This window comes from Lactuca serriola, chromosome 2 (genome assembly GCF_051521515.1).
Source record: "Lactuca serriola cultivar US96UC23 chromosome 2, Lser_US96UC23_V15, whole genome shotgun sequence".
NCBI classification, from domain to species: domain Eukaryota; kingdom Viridiplantae; phylum Streptophyta; class Magnoliopsida; order Asterales; family Asteraceae; genus Lactuca; species Lactuca serriola.
The window spans coordinates 693,482-715,651 of NC_136409.1; the positions used below are offsets into that span (position 1 = coordinate 693,482).

The 22,170-nt window shown below is 34.4% G+C and overlaps 2 protein-coding genes across 3 annotated transcripts; one reads left to right on the plus strand and one right to left on the minus strand.

Moving 5' to 3' along the window:
- The first annotated feature begins 8,023 nt into the window (after nt 1–8,023).
- Nucleotides 8,024–11,323, plus strand: LOC145085879 (Calcineurin-like metallo-phosphoesterase superfamily protein). The gene is made up of 9 exons (XM_079023556.1): nt 8,024–8,388; nt 8,726–8,953; nt 9,036–9,157; nt 9,243–9,303; nt 9,396–9,536; nt 9,640–9,747; nt 9,811–10,039; nt 10,124–10,357; nt 11,035–11,323. The coding sequence occupies exons 1-9, from the start codon at nt 8,266–8,268 to the stop codon at nt 11,115–11,117; spliced, it is 1,329 nt and encodes a 442-aa protein (XP_078879682.1). The 5' UTR covers nt 8,024–8,265; the 3' UTR covers nt 11,118–11,323.
- Nucleotides 11,324–12,205: 882 nt separating this feature from the next.
- LOC145085880 (uncharacterized) lies at nt 12,206–15,584 on the minus strand. Of its 2 annotated transcripts, none has more exons than XM_079023557.1 (8): nt 15,302–15,584; nt 14,845–14,932; nt 14,140–14,687; nt 13,952–14,051; nt 13,497–13,550; nt 13,220–13,306; nt 13,008–13,136; nt 12,206–12,823 (listed from the first exon to the last, which is right to left on the minus strand). In XM_079023557.1, the coding sequence occupies exons 1-8, from the start codon at nt 15,334–15,336 to the stop codon at nt 12,503–12,505; spliced, it is 1,362 nt and encodes a 453-aa protein (XP_078879683.1). In that variant the 5' UTR covers nt 15,337–15,584; the 3' UTR covers nt 12,206–12,502. The 2 variants fall into 2 exon arrangements, with proteins under 2 accessions (XP_078879683.1, XP_078879685.1); XM_079023559.1 differs by having other exon boundaries at nt 14,845–15,159.
- Nucleotides 15,585–22,170: the final 6,586 nt, after the last annotated feature.

Genomic DNA, 22,170 nt, shown 5'->3' on the forward strand with positions numbered 1-22,170 from the left:
AATGCTTGCATGCATATTAGGTTAAGATTCCAGAGATTATCGATACAGCGATTGATCAAGAGTAATATATTTTTCTGTAATCGTTCTTGTAATCTTCTAATCCTCTACAGTTGATGTTCTTAATCGAGCTCTTCTGAGGATTTTATTTAATCATTCGACTCGTTTGATTCAAGCTGTTTTGTTCTTATTATTGCGTTTTTACTGTTTTAAATTCATATACTTGTTCAAGATCTAATCGATCTTCATAGATTAAAAGTTGTTTTAATCCCATCAACACTTTCAACATAGAATAAAGAATCTAACACTACATAAGAAACCTCACATGGCGGCTACATTTTTCCTCACTCTTAACCCTAATTATGAATAATACATGACTATTTATAGGGAAAAGATAAGTCTTGGTTTTTAACCTACACTTCATTAAAGGGGCCCATTGCCATCATCCATGGAGTGCTTTGAAACCCTACAATCCCCCCCTCAAAGTATGGAATGGATGACAATGCTTTAACTTCCAAAACAAGCATCTAGCTAATAAAAAGATCTTGCAATGAGGAATAGATGAAGCAATCCATGAATCTTGATTCTTCAATAGTCTTCAAACACGAGCTCTAGGATATATAAATCAAGCACTGAAGTAATGTCATTAAACTTCATTTTCGAATGTAATCCCAAAAAATCTTCATGAAAACCAAACCCTCCATAAAAACCCATTTCAGAACAAAGAAACTGAATCACTTCTTGTCTTTGAAGAGCTCCCCCTCCAAGTCACAATGATCTTCAAATAATCTAATGATATAAGCCATCAAAAAATATCATGTAATAACCCAAAATTTAAGAGTCATAATGCCACTTGATTGAGAAAATACTAGAAGTCGGAGATATAACAAGTCCTTAGCAGAGCTCGATGAAGAACTTCCGTTGTAAAGGATACTTCTTTGTAAAAGCTTTAGCAGAGCTCGATGAAGAACTTCCACTGTAAAAGCTACCTTCATAATTCTACCACAAGCTTTATCAAAAATCTTTAACTTTGAAAAGTCACAAATCCAATTTCGAATGGCCATACCAAATTCTCCCCTAATTTATAATCGAAAACGTGATTATAAAGCCTTCTTATGGTCATGAGAATGATCTTGAATGGATAAAAATTACTGTGCTCCCCCTCGACAAAATGATATATACAATGAAGTGTAAAATCCGAAAAAGTCGTGAAAATTTGACGTTATCACGAAAAACGACTTTCCGAACCGCCAATACTTGATGGAATCTTTATTTTTCTATTCACGAAAAAATATGTGCGTTAAAAAATTCAAAACTGTTCACCAGCCCTCAAATTTGCAAACTTTCCAAAAAATGGGCTGAAACTGTCACATTACTGAATGTCAGAGGACTAAATAGAAATTCTACATCAATTTCTCTTTGATTTGTAACAATTTTTGAATTTGATCCAAAACTGCCAAGCTGTGAAAACATCAGGGACCAAAAGTATCAAATCATTGAAGTTTCAGGGACAAAATATGAAACATTAAGTCTTCTTCCCTAATATACTCCTGATTAAAGGAACTGAACGGTGACACAAACTCGTATACGTATCTTGAAGAACACGAATCTGATCTCCCATTTACTTTCGTTCCAAGTGCTAAAAAACGAACCCAATCATAGGTTCACTTCCGATTCGGTCGAATACAGCCCAAAATGAATCCAGATTCGTTCCTTTCGCTCCGATTTCAAATGGACACATACCGAAAGTGAATCTCAGGTTTGTTCCGAATCCGTCAATTACACTCCCAAAGCGAACCCAACCAAACGTTAAGTTCCATTCGGTTCCAATTTTTGGACACTAACCCAAGTTTGCTTCTTGTGAGTTTCGTTTCCAATTTCGTTGATTATTCCCTTTAGCGAATGTTCATAGGAAGGACTTTAAAGGCAATTTTGACTTTTCGTTTTGACTGTCGTTCATCCCAATTGAGTCCCCGAATCATTCTGATTGAGCCCCAATTTCCGATTTCATAGTTCGCATCACACATCCGATTTTGACATAATCTACGATTCCAATACCCATAACACCAGCGAACTTGAAAAACGTGAAGCACCAAATTGCAAGACCCATTTAGCCGAACTCAACTTCTTGCATTGACCATCGACATCAATTAACGCCAAGCGGTAAAATCAAGTTTTTAACACGATTTCCAGATCAAGCAGGTCGATTCCCAGATAAAACATCACCTTCAATCAAAGATCAGTAGTAACTCCATCAATTCATGACAATACTTCACCGGTTCTTCATCGTACATACTAATGTCGTCATTCAAAAGAATCAATAATCACAAAAAAAACACGAATCATAATCGACATATTCATCATTGAAACACTTTGGAACAGAAAAGCTTTTCCAGGTGGTTCGACTTTAAGTATACGCAAGATCAATGTGATTAGATTTGCAAATAAGAACTTTCGAATGTCCAAAAGATCACCATTGATTTTTAGATTCGGTCATCAAACATTAAATCAGAAATTAAAGAAAACATATGAATCTCAATGAAAAATCGAATCTCAAACACAAATCAATTGATCGAAACATGAATGAGAAACCCGGATTGGAAGATAATATTGTCGACGATGGATAATAAAAACAAGTAATTGGAACTAGGAAGTGAAGAAAAAAAACTTGGGCTTGAACAATCGGATCAGTGAACAGTAATGAGCAACAAATCATTGGGCCAGATCAAAAGATATTTTATGAATCAATTTTGTATAAAAAAAATGATTAGATCCAATTCAGAAAATAAGAACAAAATACGAATCGGATGAAACAAAAATTACCCAATGAACAGTAGATGAATACATAAGCCTCCATGAACAGTAGATAGAACAAAAATCTTGATTCCAAACGCCAAAACATCAATAATCTTCAATAACTTGTGTAGAAAATCATCAAATCAAGAACCGATACTTCAAAAATCAACAGATCTTCAAAGACCCGTTCTGATACCACTTGTTGGGATGAAAACCCCAATTGTGATTTGATGAACAAGATGCGAAAAATAAGAACAAACACAAATATGAAGATTAGGTCGAATGAACACTCGATTTATTCAAACAAGAGGAATAAATTACACTTTCAGCATAGACTAAAGAATCTAACACTACATAAGAAACCTCACGTGGCGGCTACATTTTGCCTCACTCTTAACCCTAATTATGAATAATACATGACTCTTTATAGGGAAAAGATAAGTCTTGGTTTTTAACCTACACTTCATCAAAGGGGCCCATTGCCATCATCCATGGAGTGCTTTGAAACCCTACACTGGGGAAAACCCCTTAGTATGCTCATAAGCTGTATGGAAAACCCATTGACATGTATTGTGGGGAAACCTCGTGGGAAATACCGTCGAGGAATAAGAGATATGGACATCTGAAAAAGAAAGACAAAGTTTTAGATTAGATAATAATCCTTAATATAACACCTAAAAAGAAAAATTAAGGCTAGGACCCAACACAACATTTTACAACTTAGAAGAGGGATGTTGTAATGCAATTGCAAAATATTTGAAGTTAGGTAAATAACGATTTACCAATTTCTACCATGAAAAATGAAATCGATTATTAAGTTTTACATGAATTGAAATTACTAGATTCTTTTAAGATTCATTGAACTTTTCAATGGCATGTTTAAATCTCAATTATGCCCTTCAAGTTTATGACTGAGATACCGAGGATCACAAACAAGGTGTGAATAACCATGAAAATTAACTTGGTACTCTTAATGTCATATATCACCTAATCAATGTGTCGGTTAACCACACACGCTCCATTGATCTTTGATAAACATCAAGCCACCCTTTGCCACCCTTACTAGTCCATGTTAGTGTGCCGGTTAACCACACACACTCCACTAATGACTTGGTAAGGTTCAAAGTGTAATTTCATGGATTAGCATCAATTTCACATTTTTCCTAAAGTAACTAAGATTGAGAATTTATAAAACAATTAGTTACTTTATAATAATCGTTATAATTTAAAGAGAATTATTATCATATCCTACCCGTTCGGCTAACAACCCTCCACCAATCAAGGAAGCGGTGGGTGAGAACGGAAACCTATTAAACTGCCAATTTATAGGCAGTAACCTTATACCCCCCTTTAGATTGGTTTTGTGAATGAGACCTACTAACGATAAGACTGACTTTGTTCTTATATATATATATATATATATATATATATATATATATATATATATATATATATATATATATATATATATATATAAGTATTAACTTTTAATATTATAATAGTATAAGGGTTGAATTTTAACTTTTAAAATTCTAGGGTTTGCAATTAAAGTGTTCATAAGTGAGACTTTACAAATTCCAAAACTTGAGGGCAAGTTTTGAACTCTTCAAAAATTTTTCATTTACATAACCTATGAGTTTAATGACTTTTAAAAGAAAGACTTTTCATTTTACATAACTTGAGGACAAGTTATGGATTTCATTAAAGGCAGGCCTTGTAACGTGCAAGAAAAAGGGGTGAACCCCTAGGATGTCCAGCATGAGTACTCGAGGAGTACCAAAGGGATTGACGGTTGGATAAGAGCCATGTTCTCAGGATTGTTGGTAATTAGAGTGCTCTCGAGGTATTTATATTCAAGGATTAGTTTTGACTAAATGACCGAGCAGAAAATCATTGGAAGAGATCCTCCGAGGTTTAGACCGAGTGGGTGAAGTGTGTATCGTATGGGGAAGCTTTAAGCGGATGGTAAGGAAGTTGGCTATAGCGGACTTCAAGGACGAAGTCCAGTTTAAGTGGGGGAGAGTTGTAACACCTAGAATCCAGGAGGCCAAGTTTGGAAAGGAAAAACTCTAAGTCAATGAGTCAAATCGTCGAGTCCAAGGAAGAACTCGACGAGTCGGAGCGAGTTCCGTGTCATGAGTTAAGTGGCCGACTCGGCAAGTCTGGTATGGGATAGGAAACCCTAAATCCGAGTCCTTGTGCCCTATTTAAGCATCATATTCTCATTCCCTCAGCCTCATCTTCAGCCCGCAAACCCAACCCTCACCCACGAAACCCTAGAGTATCTTGTGAGTGTTTGATCCATCTTTGAGTGATTTATGTACTCTTGAAGAGGAACGAGAAAAAAAAGAAGGTTGGAGGTTTAAGAAGGAGGAAGTAGATCTAGAAGATACACTCCATTTGCTGTATTTCTTGGAAATCAAGTCTTCATCTTGGCTTTTCGTTTATTAGATCTCTTTATAGTCCCTTTTGAAGGTTTTTGATCCAAGAATGGTTGTTTTTGGGTTTTGGACGTCCCCAAGCAAGATCCTTTCAGATCTAGAAGTATTTGGGCGTGGTTAAGGCATAAAGGTGCAAGATTTATGCCATTAGGAAGTCCCATGCAAGTTTAAAGGGATTATTATGGCCTTTTGGAGCCCTAAAGGCCATGCAAGGATGTAAAGTCCAGGACTTTACGTGGTTATTGGATGTCTAGAGCCTAGATCTTGGTTTCCCTATTTTGGTTTGGAGTGATAAGGGTTTTTGGACCATAGAGTTATGTCTTAATGAGCTAGGTTTTTGTCTAAACCTATTAAGAAGGATTGAGAGTGGGTAAAGTTGGAAACTTTACCCTTATAAGGTCATTTCCAGCTTGTATTCAGAGTTTTGGTTTTGGATTTGGAATGGAAGGGCTTAATCCATTAAGATAGCCCAACAGACTAGGGAACTCGACGAGTCCATGGAAGGACTCGACAAGTTGGAGTGGTTTGGTCTGAGTTGGTTCGCGATAGAACTCGGCGAGTCAGTGGAATGACTAGACGAATTGACTAGGTTTAGCTTGAGTCTGATAAGTCAGGGAACTCGGTAAGTCAGGGGCTGACTCGAAGAATGGGTTCAGAATTTCAGTGTTGACTTTGACTTTGTCCAAGGTTGACCTAGTTTGATTTCTGAGGACATTTTGGGTCTACGTGTTATTTTGGTTTTGGTAGCTCAGGGAACCGAATGATCGACAGTTCGAGAATTACCAGTTAGTAGCCGAAAGAGTAGCATTAAGGGATTTAGCAGTGCGAGGTGAGTCTCTTCACTGTGTGAATGGGTCTAAGGCCACAATGCTGATCCATGTAGTAATGAGTATGAAGACCCAGGGGTTAGCCCTTGGCACTGTATGCTAGTATGATATTCCAGACCAAGGTCCGATGCCGGGCGGCAGCCCGAGGAATGTTTGCATGATTAGATTATACTTGTTGTCTGTGTGATACCTGTATGTGCCTAGTAGGGAGGTGAGTGTGGGAGAGGTCCCGTATCTCATTATCAGTAGGAGTATGGACGGGGTTCCATGACTCACCAGTAGCAGGAAAGGAGCGGGGCCCAAGACAGGCGAGGCCTTAGAACAGGAATTCAGTAGCGTATGACTAATGTATGTGTTATGTGTTATCTTATGTGTTTGCATATGCTTAGCGGGCGGGGCCCAGAGACAGGCGGGTCATAATAGAAACATATATGTATACCGAGCGGGGCTCGATGCCACACGGGGCCTGATGTCGGGCGAGGCCCGATGCCGGAGCAAGTCCGATGTCGGGCAAGTCCCGATGCGGCGGGCAGGGGCCTAGTATGTGATTACGTGTATGGTATGTGGTAGGTTAGGGAACTTACTAAGCTTTGTGCTTATGGCTTTTAGTTTTGGTTTTAGGTACTTCTGGTAGCGGAGGGAAGAGCTCGGGATGATCGCATGACACACACCAAGAGGATTAGCCTGGGATGTTTTACTCTGATAAAATGAATATGTTTTGAAATGATACTCGGATTTGATATAATGACTTTATTTATGAATGAATGATTTTATAATTATGGATTGAGTATTGATTTAAAAATGAAATTTTTGTTCATGATTTTTGGGCTGTTACACAAAATGTAAAGTTTTTTGCATAAAGGACAAAAAGGAAAGCTTACCAACATTCAAATGTAACAATCTTTATATGCGCATAAATGTATTGAAGAGCCCCACAATCCTATCTAATTACTTTTAATTTAAAACATACCAAACTAAAATCCTTATTCCAAGAAAGAAGTTTGAAACATCACTTTTCCCGTTTTACCCTTCGACTCCAAAAAACAAACCAAGGGCTCGAATTGTATAACCAATATTATCAACATCCAATAGGGTCTAAACCTTATTCTCTTGAAGCCCAAAGCCTTTACTTAATCCATTTATTGTCCAAAATCTCGAAATAAAAAACTTTCGATACAGGATGTTGTATATCATTTTGCATGTTTTAGTTTATAGAACTCATTATGTATATATGTGTGTTTTTTCATTTCTAGAAATAAATTTGTGTGTAGGTTTTCATCCCCAAAAATCGATTTGTATATGAGTATTCATCATAGACGACTGATTGTAGCAATCTCCTCTGATAGTGAAACATAAACACAATCAGATTTAAGAGTGTATTTGTGTTTTGTGTGTTTTTTTAGGAATCCTAGAAAATATAAAGCGTGTATGTATGTGTTCTTGAGTTTTTACAAATAAACACATAGATTTGGGTAGGAGAAAGAGAAATGGACCATTTCCTCTTAAGATTTATTAAATACTTTAAAAGATCTTTAAAATTAAGAAAAAATGATATACTAATAGTTTTTTCAATTTGGACAAGACCAAAACTAAATACAAATATTGAAAAGTACCATCAATCTAAAAATTTAGTGTTTGAATATTTTTCTTAAAAAAATATATACCACAAGGACTGTTTTTTGCAATTTTGTTTGGAAATTATCTTTAAATGAAATTACCAAATCATCTTATTTATTTAATTAATGATTTATCTATTTTTTTAATTCTAATTGGTTTCTACAATTCTACACCATACAATAAATGTTGAATTTATATAAACATATTTCAATCTATATATAAAAATGAAGTTACGATAAAACATTTTTTTTACAAGTTTAAGACTTGAATATAATTTTCCGTGCTAAAAAAAATTGCTTGAAATATAAAATGGGAAAACGCACCAAAACAAACCAGGGTAAAGATCCTAGAAAGGAGATCTAACCCAATTACCCAAGGGCTTTGCTTTTGCACTTTCCTTTTTTCCGTTTTCAGAGTACACAAGGTGGTGAATTGATGTTTTGCATTGCAGTGCATTTTGTGTTTCTCATCATTATATAAACCGCCTACAATCGACGTCGATCACAAAACCCCCCTTTCCCATAAAACTCAAACCAATTAAATTTCTTGATCGTATTCCATAACAGTAGTTGTAGAAACTTGAACAAATGGCAACGGTACTGACGTGGATGGTGATAGCAACGGCATTTAGTTTCAGTGTTGCTGCTCCTGAAGAAGCTCTCATCTCTCGAATTGCATTTGGTTCTTGCGCTAATCAGACCTCTCCACAGGTAGAATTCCGTTGTTCTCATGACAAAATTAGTGTATTACTAGCCCGAGGAAGAACAAAAAGAAGTGCAGTTTGATTTTTTGATGTCAAACGATTTTGATTTTAATGTCAAACGTTTAGTTTTGATATGGAAATTGAACGTGAATACAAAAGCTTTTCAATCATCAATTGCCGACTGCAAAAACTGTATGCTATAATAGATACTGCAAATAAAATGATCTATACATAACTACCTGTTTTGAAGTTGAAAATGAAGGTAGAGCTTGTATTTTTGAAAAAAGAAAGGGGTATTTTTTTAGGGTATAGGGCTAATACGAATTTTAATCTCTTATTTGCAGCCTATATGGGACGCTATAGTAAATTTCAAACCCCAAGTTTTCATTTGGCTTGGGGATAATATATATGGAGATATCAGGAGGCCTTTTAAATTGTTTGGGAATGAGAGAACCATTGGGCCATGGAAGAACGTTCCTAGGTTTGTTCCTTCTTCAGTGGATGAAATGCAAGAGAAATACAAGATTGCAAAGAAGAATCATGGTTATTCCCGTCTCCGTGAGATTGCTAAGGTGCTTCTTTACTTCCTAAACAACTTTTGGGCTTCATTAACACTGAGTTTTGGTATTGTTTCATGGTGCAAGTACATTGTAGGTGATTGGCACTTGGGATGATCATGATTATGGATTGAATGATGCTGGGAAAGAATTTAAAGGGAAAGATACCAATCAAAAGCTTATGCTGGATTTCTTGGATGAACCCCATGATAGTCCAAGGTAAATACTGCTTAAAAAAAAAAACAGTTTCCACTTTCCATGTTATTGTTGATAATTACTCAAATGGGGATGCTTGCTTTTGTAGACGTAAACAGGCTGGTGTTTATGCATCTTACACATTTGGTCCTGAGGGTAGACAGATCAAGGTATTATTTGTTATATATTACTGGATTTGTTTTTTTTTTCTTATCAATATATAGATGCGTAGTGTATGTGTATCTGACTTATTTGGGTTTAGGTGATTCTTTTGGATACTAGATACCACAGAGACCCCCTACGCAGTGATGGAACTATTTTGGGAACTGCACAATGGAAGTGGTTAGAAAAGGAGTTGAACGGTCAACCTTCAGCAATAACAATAATTGGTTCATCTATTCAGGTATATAACTTTCTTATTTCACAAATAATCATCAGTTTATCATTTATGCCAAATACAATCACAAAGAATACAATTAGAGGTTTAATGGATGCCTAAATTTCAGGTTGTATCAAATCTTTCAGCATGTACGGGTCCTTTATTCTACATGGAGAGCTGGGGACGTTTTCCAAGCGACAGAAAACGTCTTTTTAACATGATATCAGATAGCAAGGTATTTATATTTTTATTCTTATTGAGATTTGAGAGTTTTAATTTTTATTTATTAATATAACAGAGAGATGGGGTTGTATTCATAAGTGGAGATGTACATTTTGGAGAAATAACAAGATTCGATTGTGGGACCACGTATCCGTTGTATGACATCACCTCAAGTGGTCTTACCCAAGCTGTTGAGAAGGTGATCCCTTCATTTCTACATTTTGGGCTGAGATTCTTGGCATGGGTTACACCTACCACCATGAGAGTTATCAACAACAACTGCAAATACAAATCATGCACTTACGGTCTGTCACCGTTTTTCTTCCTATTTAATCCATTATATATAATTTTTAAATTATAATTTATAATGTATAATGTATAATGTATAGGACAACCTAATTTTGGAGTTATACAAGTAGATTGGGAGGCAAAACCCGTGAGTTTGAGATTTGAAGTGAGAGGCGTAAGTGGTGAGGTTGTTAATAGTGTGACTACATCATTGCTTGACCTTCAAACCAAAACCAAAAAGACGCAATTACCCCAACAACACTGTTTTCTTGAAGTTGATTTACCATGGCTTACAAGACATCGCTTGGCTATCTTATTCTCCTTTTTTGTAACCGGTATGTTATTATATTTTCAATTACGATTCTACCCTTACCTTTTTCTTTTTTTTATAAAAAAAAAAAAAAGGAAGGCACAGCTGGTTGGTTGAAACTTTATTTATACTTCAATATATATATATATATATATATATATATATATATATATATATATATATATATATATATATATATATATATATATATATTTAGAGAAATTTGCAAATTTGGGCCCTGTGCTTTTTTTGTTTATAGGCCCAAAAATGAAACTTTTTGAAAATTTTCTTCTTATATCACTGTTTCATCTGTGGACTTGAACCAAAAAGAAAAGGAAAACAGAAAACACTGGAACGAAATTTGTAATTTAGTCTTTTATATAAGGGGGGTATAGTGGTGTTTTAGGAAGAAAGGAATTGAATACCTTTCCTTCCACCCTCCCATAGAAGAAATGGTGAAATCCATCAAACATGAAATTAAAAAAAAAAAAAAAAAGATTTTCAATTCCATCTCTTTGGCAACCAAACAAATACTATGGAACGGAATCTTGCATTCCATTGGAATCCATCAGAATCTGCAAACCAAACACAAAGCGTAATGAAAATTGAGAAAGTGGAGGTGGTGTGAAGTGTTGACTTTTTATTTAAATTTATTATTTTATTTTATTTTTATTTTTATTTTTTTATTTTTTTTTGTTGTAGTGCTGATTGTGGTGCAGGTAGGAGGTTTGTACGTGGTGATTTCGTTGATGGTTAAATGCCTGCGGAAGTGCAAGCTTGATTGACTTGACTCACTGAAATTTTGTAGATGCTTTTTGGTGATTTATTTAGAATATAATACATAGAGTCTAAGTTTATATGTTTATAACAAATTAATCAAATCCGGTTTATTCTTTTTTTCTTTTTCTTTTTCTGTCACAAGCTGAATATGACATAGGCTATGTCGGTTTTACTTTTAGTAATTTGGATGGATTTTGTTGTTTCATCGTAATTCTTGGCTTTTAGAAAAATAAGAAGATATATTTGACATGTTTTCAAAATCATGGCAATTTCTCAAAAAGCTGAAATATACGTTGGGTAAGAACTAAGATTTGTCAAATCACAATCTTTTAGTGCGTGAGACTATTTTATGAGAGCAAAGATTTTGAATCTTAGAATTGTCAAATCCAACTATTTTGTGGAACAGGTTTCCTGAGATATTCATTTGAACTACTTTTTTTTTTTCTTCCACTTGAGTGTGTTTCCGTTTGGCATGATTAGAGGCCCCATGTTAAAAGCAAGAGCATGTTAGATTTGATGGGATTCGATTAAATCCAATAGGAAGATGTTTTTCATTTAACCAAATTTCATATCATTTTCTGATTGAAAATATCAAGGAACTGAATTCCCTTGAAATCTGAGAATACACCGCTTGAAGGAAACTGCATTCATCTTAGGGTGCAAATTATTTTATTTTCTTTATATGTTCGTTTCTTTTTATTGATATTTATTATTATTATTACCAATTGCTATAGTAGAACATTTGCAACTAATTTTTTTCATTATAACTATTTATTATTTACTGTTATCGTATTTTTCTTATCAGTCTTGTAGTATCATTTATATTATTTATAATTATATCTGCATTTTTTCCCCTTTTATTGTTATCATTACTATCATTATTACTTTATTAGTACTTTATATTATCTTCATTCAAATATTTTCTTTTTAAACTAAACACGAATGAAGAAACTACAAAGAAAATAAATTAAGCATAATTTGGAGTTTCAGACTATTGTTATTTACAATCCAAAAAAAAGAAAAAGAAAAAACATGAGAAATTATATTGCAATTCTATTCCACTAAAAGCCAACAAAATACAAACAAGATTCAGTTCACCTTAAACTCTACCACCTATTTTTTTATTATTATTTATATGATAGAACGGAACAACCACTAAAAACAAGTGTCACACTCTCAAGACTAAGAAAGTATTGCGTTCCATGTCATTTTGACACACGAAAAAAAATACACGTAATAATTAATAAGGGTGTTTAAGAAAAAGAAGAAACCCCATCAGAAGATGAAACAACAGACATCAAGATCCTTGAAAACTCTGTACACCTCTTTCCTCCTATATCGCATCATATTCATATGTACCACAATATGGCAAGAAACAGCAAAATACATATCAAACAAACACTCTTCCTTCAATAGCATCTCTATGAATCACATAACCAAATATGGAACTTTGTGATAACCAACAAACATACTTGTCAGTTTTCCCTCTAACATTTTTTTCAATTACTCTCCGTTGACTTTCTGGTTGGCAATCATTGACCATCTCCAAAAGTCCAGGTACAGTCAACGCCATATCCTTTGCAAAGTAGTACAAGATCTTAGGTACAGATACCTTTGAATATTCTTTATGCATATGGACATTTGATCTTATAAACTCTTCTTTAGCAACTCTAAGATCCCCAAATATATTTTTCGCCTTGTACACTCGAACCTACATTAATATTTGATTAATACTCTGTCAAATTTGATGAATATTGTTCAAACTTTTTTTGGCTTTTAAGGGTCAAATGATCAAACGTTATGTATAGAAAAACTTTATCCATTCAACCACTTTACCCATACATGGGGAAAAAAACATTAAACAACCCCATGGGTAGTTTTGTCAATGTACATACCGCTGGATCAGAGAATGTTCCTAAAGAGAGTGCAAAATGGACAAGAGGCTCAGGGTATTCAATCGCATAAACATGATGTTGAGGCACTGTTGCCGATTTTCTCCCTGGGGATAACAATGAGTGTAGCCACTGTTCACAAAGTAAGTTGCTATTAAAAATGAGTTAAAAATTCATAATTTTAAAAGATGGTGAGATAAAGATAAGAAGCAAACCGAGGCTCTAAAGTGTGATCTGATTCCTAATATAGAACTTTGTATGATATACGCATTTATACAGTGTCCTCCCACGTTATAAGTTGCCTGAATCAAGGGGGCAAAATGGTCATTTTACATGCATTTAACGCTCATCTATTAAAGGTGCCCACTTCAGGTACTAAAAGAGTGACGAAATAGGTTAAAATGAAAAAACCGGATCATATCTGTAAAAATCTGCTAACTACAGGAACGAAAATTGTAATTTACCCAAAATATAGAATGGTATAAGTTTTACCTTTAAGATGGAATTGGTTCTTGAATTGCTATGAGTTCCATATGCTAGATGTGCCTGCAAAAAAACAAAAAAATAAAATCAGATAGGGTTAAAAAAATCTTTCTAGAGTAAATTACATTTGTGGTCCCTGAGTGTAGTTGAAAACTTCAATTTTGGTAGCTCTTGCAATTTTAGTCTATATTCAGGTTTTTGTAACATTTTTGGTCCCTTTTACAAAATTTAGGACCAATATTGCAAAAATCAACTACACTCGGAATCCAAAAAATTAGAAATTTTACATGGAATGGGGACCAAAAACATTACAAGAATCTCAAATAAGGGCAAACTTGCCAGAGAAAAAAACTCTTTGGAGCCAAAACTGGGAAAAATAGCTAAACTCAGGGACCAAAAATGTAACTTACTCTAGTTTCAATAATGCACGAAAAATGTTTGGAGGGTGAAGTTAAATGACTTACATGCATCACCAAAGCATTATGAATGTTGATCCAAAACGCAAGCTTTTGTTCCCGCTTCATTTTCCCAACATCAATGTCCTCAAGTTTCTTTACCAATGTTCTACAAAAGTTCAAAAATATTTAAAAAAAAAAAAAAAAAAACCCTTTCGGAAAACCAAATCTAAAGATACAAAAATAAAATCATTTACCTGAAATGTATTAGCATCTTTGCAGCATAATTGAAAGTATCATCATCTAAGCCTATTTTCAAGACTTGTATCATATCCCCATATGGCCCTCTTTCCTGATTACAATATGTACTCCAAGTATCAGAAAGATTTTTGGTAGATATTGTACTCGAAGAGGATAATGATGAATCAGAGGAATCAGAAGGTCCTTGATGAAATTGATTTGGGTCCCCAACCCCAAGTTTGCAGTAGATAGATGATATACATTTCACCATGTCTTCAGAAAGTCTATCAGGAAGGACAAAATCGGTACAAGGAGTTCCAAGGTGATCACCGAGGCTACGATGACCACTTTTTCTTCTAGATGATGATTTTGGAATTTGATCATTTGTCTTCAATTTGTCACATGACTGATCGGAAATGGGTGGAAAATGTGATTCCGGCGTTTCGTCTGTATTGTGACGATGTGGTGGCTTAAAAGCTGTGCGATAGAGTGAAAGCAGATGCCGTTCTAAATGAAGTATTTCTGTTTCAATGGAGGTTATCTCTTCAACCAATTCCACATATGACTACATACAAATACAACAAACAAAAAAAATTCAAATCGGGTGATTGGAATTTGAAGTGTTTGTGAAAATTTTCTGAAATCTTAAACCATTCAAATCGATTTCAAGGTATTTTAATGCAAAACCCATGCCATGCCATGTATAAAAGAGAAAAACTAACTGGAGATAAGCTGCAAGATGAAGGCGTCGGCGACATATTTAGTACATCCTGTTGGTCATTAAAATTCTGCCCATAATTCCCAGAATCACTGCAACATAAATAAAATCGCATACAAATCTTATCAACAAAGCAAAAGAGAGAGGACCCATTTACCAAAACGGGGTCAATCGATTTTGAAATAAATTAGAAAGAGAAATCGGTTTTTCAACAAAAATCCTGTGAAAACTTAGCAGATTTTAGAAAACGAAACAGGAGAATGTCCACAAAACGAAGTCCGAATGTAACAACTGTTGGAATCAACATGCATCCTTTATACTTTTTTCAGAATATATGGTTGAATCAAGCATACCCACATTGTTTAAAACAGAAGCAAACAGTTATCAGTCAATAAGAGAAAAGAATAAATGCTTAAACTTTAGACACAAAAAACTGAATCACGAACAAAAAGTGAAGTTACCCTTTGCGAGTCGAATCGGAATTGAGTCTGGGCATGGTTTTGATGAGTTCAGACGCAGGAGAAGGGGAAGGCGAAGAAGATGATAGTCACCGACAGTATCTTGTATAATTTATAGCGGTATATGCAGAAAGTGACAGAAATGGGTATCCTTAATATGAAGACTGGGTTGACTGCTGTTAAAAGAAAATTCAAAGGAGGAAGAAGGGAAATGAGGAAGGGGTTGAAAAAGAAAGCGACAAATTGGGGAGGAAGGCCACCCGACCCATGATGGATATGATGAATGAATAGATACAAGGTAGAGAGAGATATTGGGGATTGCCGAGGGGACAGGTAGGGCCGATGACGTATTAGAATACAATGATGGTTGATCGATAACAAAAATCAGGTTATAGTGGCAGTGGAGAGAGAGACCGACGCAATAATGTTGGGTAGGGAAGAGTGGATGGTAAAACAAAAGATTTTGGTTAAATTAATATTTTGTGATTAGATAACCCACAACAACAATACCATAGCCTATAAATTAAATAGTAGGTGAATGGTATCTAGGGATACCCACGGCCAAAATTCCGATGGGTGAAAATGCCGGCAAGACAAATCGTTTTCTACACTTGTGAACTTTCCGGTATGGAGAGCTTATAAATATGCATCATGTTGGTCTAGATGGTATCGTTACAAGACTCTCCAAACCCAAATACAATTTTTGCTTTAGTGAAATTCATTAAAGTAATAAATGTGACGTGTTGATGGTTAATCTTAATACTATCTAAACTAGGAAAGAGCTCATGCTTTGCATGAATTGAAAAGAATTTAGAATTTTCTAAAAAATGACTCGAAGTGATAGTTTAAAAAAACATGTAACATCGATAAAATAATGTTGGAAAAGGTATCGAAATATAACAATATTGGAAAAGACAGAGACTAAATTAACAATTAAACATACTTTTGTGGATGGAGATTGCAACTCTAAAAGTTAAAGGATGAAAACTGTGAAACCCCCTAAAAAGTAGAGGTAGAAACCAAAAGTCCTAAACTCCTATGGCAAATATGTGAAGGAAAGAAAAGTATGGGGTCAAAATATGAATGTTAAAAATTTACTGTTCAAACATCCCATAGGATTTAATATATCATATATACTTATAAAGCTAGCATTTTTTCTTGAATCTCATGCATTTGAAACCTCCGTTTTTAACTTCGTCAAACCACATTCATTTGAAACCCTTTTTTTTAACTAATGCAACTCAAAAGTTTTCTTAATTATGATTTAACACTCAAAAATTTTATAACTTATATTATGTTTAATTAACATTTAATGAAAAATTTACTATAAAAAGACCAATCTTTTGGGAAGACATGCATACAAATCCTATATAAATTTTAGAAAGAAAACAAACTTAAAAGTTATTGTGTTGGGTTGAGGTCTTATGACCACTTTTGGAGATATGCTATTATATTGGAGCTTTTAATTTTTAAGTTTGTTATACTAATTCGTTTTTATATTTTTTTTCGTTTTTGGATTATTGTAATACAGTCGTTGTCTATTGTGGTTTAATCGTTAATATATTTATCATATGTTATATAGGGTGATGTCAAAAATATTTAATTAAATATTTTAAATATGTTTTTTGTTTTGTTTTGTAATTGTACCGTTTCAAAAAGATAATTAATTAAAACTTATACATATATTATACTCTCCATCTCTTTCTCTCTCTCTCTCTCTCTCTCTCTCTCTCTCTTCTCTCTCTCTCTCTCTCTCTCTATATATATATATATATATATATATATATATATATATATATATATATATATATATATTATAATAGAGGTCAAAACACTTCAACAAAAATTCATTTAAAATCTAATATTTCAAATGCTTTTTAATAATGATTGTAAAAATTTCAACATGTCTTACTTAATTGATTGATTAATAAAAATATTAATTTTTTGAACCTCCTAACTCTTATACTTATATTATTTAATTTATTAGTTAACTAAAATATTTTTTCTACATAAAGATAACATTTTTATGTTTGGTTACTCATATTTGTTTATGTAATTAGAAAACAAGGTGTATATAGAATGACTACTTCAATTTCACATAGGAATCGATACCACTAGAGAGGTATGTTGTCTTTAACTGGTGGTACGAGATCCACATACCCTTTTTAATTATTTATATTAATGCTTAGTAATATCTATTTTATATTCATATTCACCTTAATTTTTAGGTACAAATTAAGGAAGATGATTATCGGCACACCAACATAAAGTCAAACGTACGCCTTGCAAAATATGTAATTAAAATTAAATATCATATTTACTAATTGACTTATTTTAAAACACTTGATGACATTTATGTATAATGGTATATTTTGTATGACTTTATTCTTAATTTCATTGTTTAATATTTGAAAGTTCACATATGAAACCTTCGATGTTTTGGTGTAATATAAATAGTGTAATACAAAGTTTATTAGTTCAGTATGGTTTATTAATAGCTCATTCAAAACAACTTATTTCTTATTTTATCCAAAAAATATTATCGGACATAAGAAAAGTAGATTATTTTAATGTTATACAAAAACTTGTAATATATATTGGATATTATAAAAGTAAAAGTAAAGTTTATAAGGTATGAACTATATTAGATAGTATCAAAATATAAGTTGATGAATTTTTATGTTATTTGATAATTCGGTTAATGCACAAAACATGACTAAAAACTTAAATTTCAACATATTTATATTTTTTTTTCTATAATTATTTTAACCACTTAGATGCATTTTTGCGCAACGCGCGAGGTTACGCCTAGTATATATTTAATTGGATGAGTAAAGGTCTTATCTAACATCGTACATTGTGAAATGGGTAATAAATGTTCCACCAATGTGAAAACCATTTCTAGATAGGATGATAGTAAATTTAGTAATGTTAGTCATAACATATGCTAGTATATACGTGACAGGATTAAGAGTGACAACTCAATCACTTTTGGGACTCTAAGCAAATAAAAAATTTGGGTCCCTTTTGTACTTACTATATTTAGTGTTATAAACCCTCATATTTTATCCGGGATTGAGACTGACAATAATAAACTAAAAAGTTTAAATGACGTAGTTAATTTTTTATGTGTATGTTTTTTGTGAATATATTTAAGGAATAAAGTTAACCCTAACATCACTATGTATCAAAAGTTATGTCAAATGGTTAAAGAATACGGGGAAATGGGGAACATTTATGATTTTAGCTTTCAAAGTTGAGAAGATTTGTCTCTTTCAAATAAATCCATTGATTTTCTTTTTTCGTTGTCAAAATAAGAGCAATAATCCAAACTATTCAGAAAACATAACTAAAAAATTTAATATAAATTCATAATACAAAAAATCTGATAAAAAATTTAACCTTCATCAAGAAAGAAGAATTAGTCAAGATTGTTCTACTTTCTACATCAAAGTTTAAACAAAATCAACTTAACGATTAATCAAAATAACAAAATTTATCATAGATTATAAGATTATCACAATTCAGAAGACACAAATTCACAATAATAGATAATCAACATTCAAAAATGGAGAATTATCAGTTATGGAGAAATAGAGCATCAAAGGAAGAACCGAAGAAGAACATACCTTTTAACCTTTTAGAATTCAGCCTTTCTGAGCCAAGAAGAAAGAACCGATAATCAGAATTAGACTAGTAGTTGTAATGGTTTCTGCTATGGATGAAGAATGAAATCGGATGACATAGATGAAGAAGAACAGTCGCTTAGTGCCTGATTCTGTAACGCCTCATTCATGGTATGTATTTAATTTATAAATTATTCATTTCTATAGAGAAACTCGACGAGTTGGAGGCCCCAGACTCGTCAAGCGGGATGATTGTGGACCACACATTTTGCTGACCAACTTGGCGAGTTGGGAGATATAAACTCGACGAGTTGGCTGGGTAAAATGAAACCCTAATTTCGGAGTTTTTCACCTTATTTAAACACCTTAAACCTTTAATGCTGGCCTCATTTTCCAGCCTCCACTGTCCTAACCCTAAATCTCGAAACCCTAAAGCTACTTTGAGTGATTGTGAGCCATTTTGGGTGTTTTTGGTGTGTGTTGAGCCATTGGAAGAAGGAAAAGCTTGAAGACTCAAGAAAGAGCTTATAGATCCAGAATCCTTGCCTCATCCACGACACTTTTTAGGTATAAAGCTTGAACCTTGCCTTATAGTTGTTTAGATATTCCTTTGGGGTTATTTTGCTTGGTTTTGGTTCAATATCATGGTCCTTGGGTGTAACAATGAGATTTTCAAAACAAAATTTTCATTTTTCAACAACCAAATTTATGTAAAAATACTCTCAAAAGTATTCAACAATAGTTATCAAAACATAACATATCCCAAGATCACAAGAATCAAATCCTTTCTCTAATGTGTATGGGTTATGCTGGTGCCTTTCCACGGTCCTCGCTAGTACTTGAGACACAAAACACAACAACTGTAAGCATAAAAGCTTAGTGAGTTCCCTAAAATACCGCATACAACACATATGCCTCTTGAGGCTACAATTCGACCTTTCGGTCGATGTGTCTCAGTGGGACCCTCCAGTTCCGTAGCTCGTTGGACCCTCTGGTCCGGTCATAGCTCGTTGGGCCCTCTGGCCCGGTCTGAATCGTTGGACCCTTCGGTCCGGTCTATATCGTTGGACCCTCCGGTCCGGTCTATAGAATCATATAACATACAAATATGACATAGCACATAAATTCACATAATCTCATACATAGCACATAAGACCCTCCAGTCCACAAAAATACCACTCTAGGTAACGTATATTGAAAAGACTCACCTCGTGTAGCTCGGTGACTCATAAATCTCGGAAATCTCGGACTCCGTGGGATAAGATCTAGCCTCTGCCTAATCATATGAAATAAGCACTTAGCATCAACACATTTCCCAAGGCTAGACCATCCCTTCTTTTAATACTCTAATGAGGGTAAAAGACCATTTTACCCCTCACATGGCTCAAATACCCTAAAGTTGACCAAACCCTAAAAGTCAACAAAAGTCAAACCTTCGGGTTACGCTGCGCGTACCAAACATGTACGCTAGGCGTACCGGGTGCCTTCAGAGAATCGAGGTGCGCCACCCCCTACGCTGCGCGTATTGAAATTACGCCCGGCGTAATACCCAGTTTCAGCCCTTCAGCTCTTGAGGTCTTAAACAGTTAAGACCCACGTCCAACTTTTAGATCTGACCATTTCTAAGCCTCTTAAACCATAAATTCGATGACTTTAAGCCTTTGCATGGCTGAATAAGTCACTAGCACCCAAAACATTCCATTCTCTAATCCTAGAAAGCATAATACTCAAGCATGACCTCCTATCAACGACCAAGATGGGAACTTTATGGATCTAGACCACAAATACTACTAAAAAGGGACAAATCTCGGACCATGGAGCACCTTACACTCATAAAGTCTCCACCTTTGGGGTTTTTAACCCTAGAAATGGCACATGCAACAACAAACCAAAAAGAAAAGGAATGTTTTGAACTTTATACCTCTAAATGCAGCTCCTTTCTCTGTAGATCTCAGATCCAAACTTGCACTTCAAGCTTTTAGTCTCCACAAGCTCCTTTCTTCCTTGTTCACTAACACACCAAGGCACTATTAGCTCCAAGAACACACACACACACTCACTAAGGATGATGGAAGGCTCTCTTTTAGGGTTTTACTCACTAATATGGAGACTGAGAAATGAGCCTTAGCATCCTTTAAATAGTGCACAAGTCTTATTAGGGTTTTGCATCTGGGCCGGGTACGCCCGACGTAACTATGGGTACGCCCAACGTGTTGGATTAATGTCTAAGTCCATAACTATAATTGGTAAGACTTGACCCGACCCGGCATGGTCCATTTGGGTTGCATACCATCATGCACTTGGGTAGACTATAATGAGAGAAATAAGACACTTATGGTTATTAATATATTATAAGTTCTAGTATATTAATAATAAGAATAATAAGATTATTTAATTAGTATTGATCAAGAATTAATCTAGGATTAATTAAGTGATCAAAAGAAGACTAATTAAATATATGGGTTGATTGTGTAAATCATCCATACTTGTATAGTGGGCTAAGGCTCCATGGATAATCAAGTTGGGCTAAAACCCATAGGATGGTCCATGGATGCTCCATGGTGTATTTGTACCCATGGATCATGGAAATGAAAGGCCATGTCAATTAGGGTTTACATGGTGTAACCCTAACTATATAAGCATCTTATTCTTGACCAAATCGGCCACTAGAGTGTGAAGTAAAAGGGCTAGCCGATTTCATGAGTTGTAGAATTCTCTCAAGTTATTCTAAGTGTTTTGGTGATTGTGATTCCATTTGAGGCTTCCACACTATTGGGGCTAGGCTCTCAAGCTTCATGAAGACTTTCTACACCAAAGAGGTATGTATTCTATCTTGCTATAGTCATTGTTTTGTATGCTAGATTAGGATTATACCTTGGAAGTTCTTATTTGCATGTATAATAGAGAAAACATAGATCCAAGGTATTTAGGGTTGCATGTACACTTAGGAGTGTTAGAATGCTCAAAACCCAACAGTGGTATCAGAGCCTAGGCTTGCTTTCTCTTATACTTGATGCAAATTGTTGAAAAATGCTGAAAAACTCGATTTTCTGGCTTTCTGGGCACTGTACTCGCCGAGTCCACTGATGAACTCGCCGAGTCCATGAGTAAAATCATCCTACTCGCCGAGTAGGTTCATGCACTCGCCGAGTAGGAGCCCCAGACAGCATATATTCGACGTTTTTGGCTAGAAATGGACTAGGAACATTACCCTAAGTTGTTTTTGAACTTATAAACTTGTTTTTT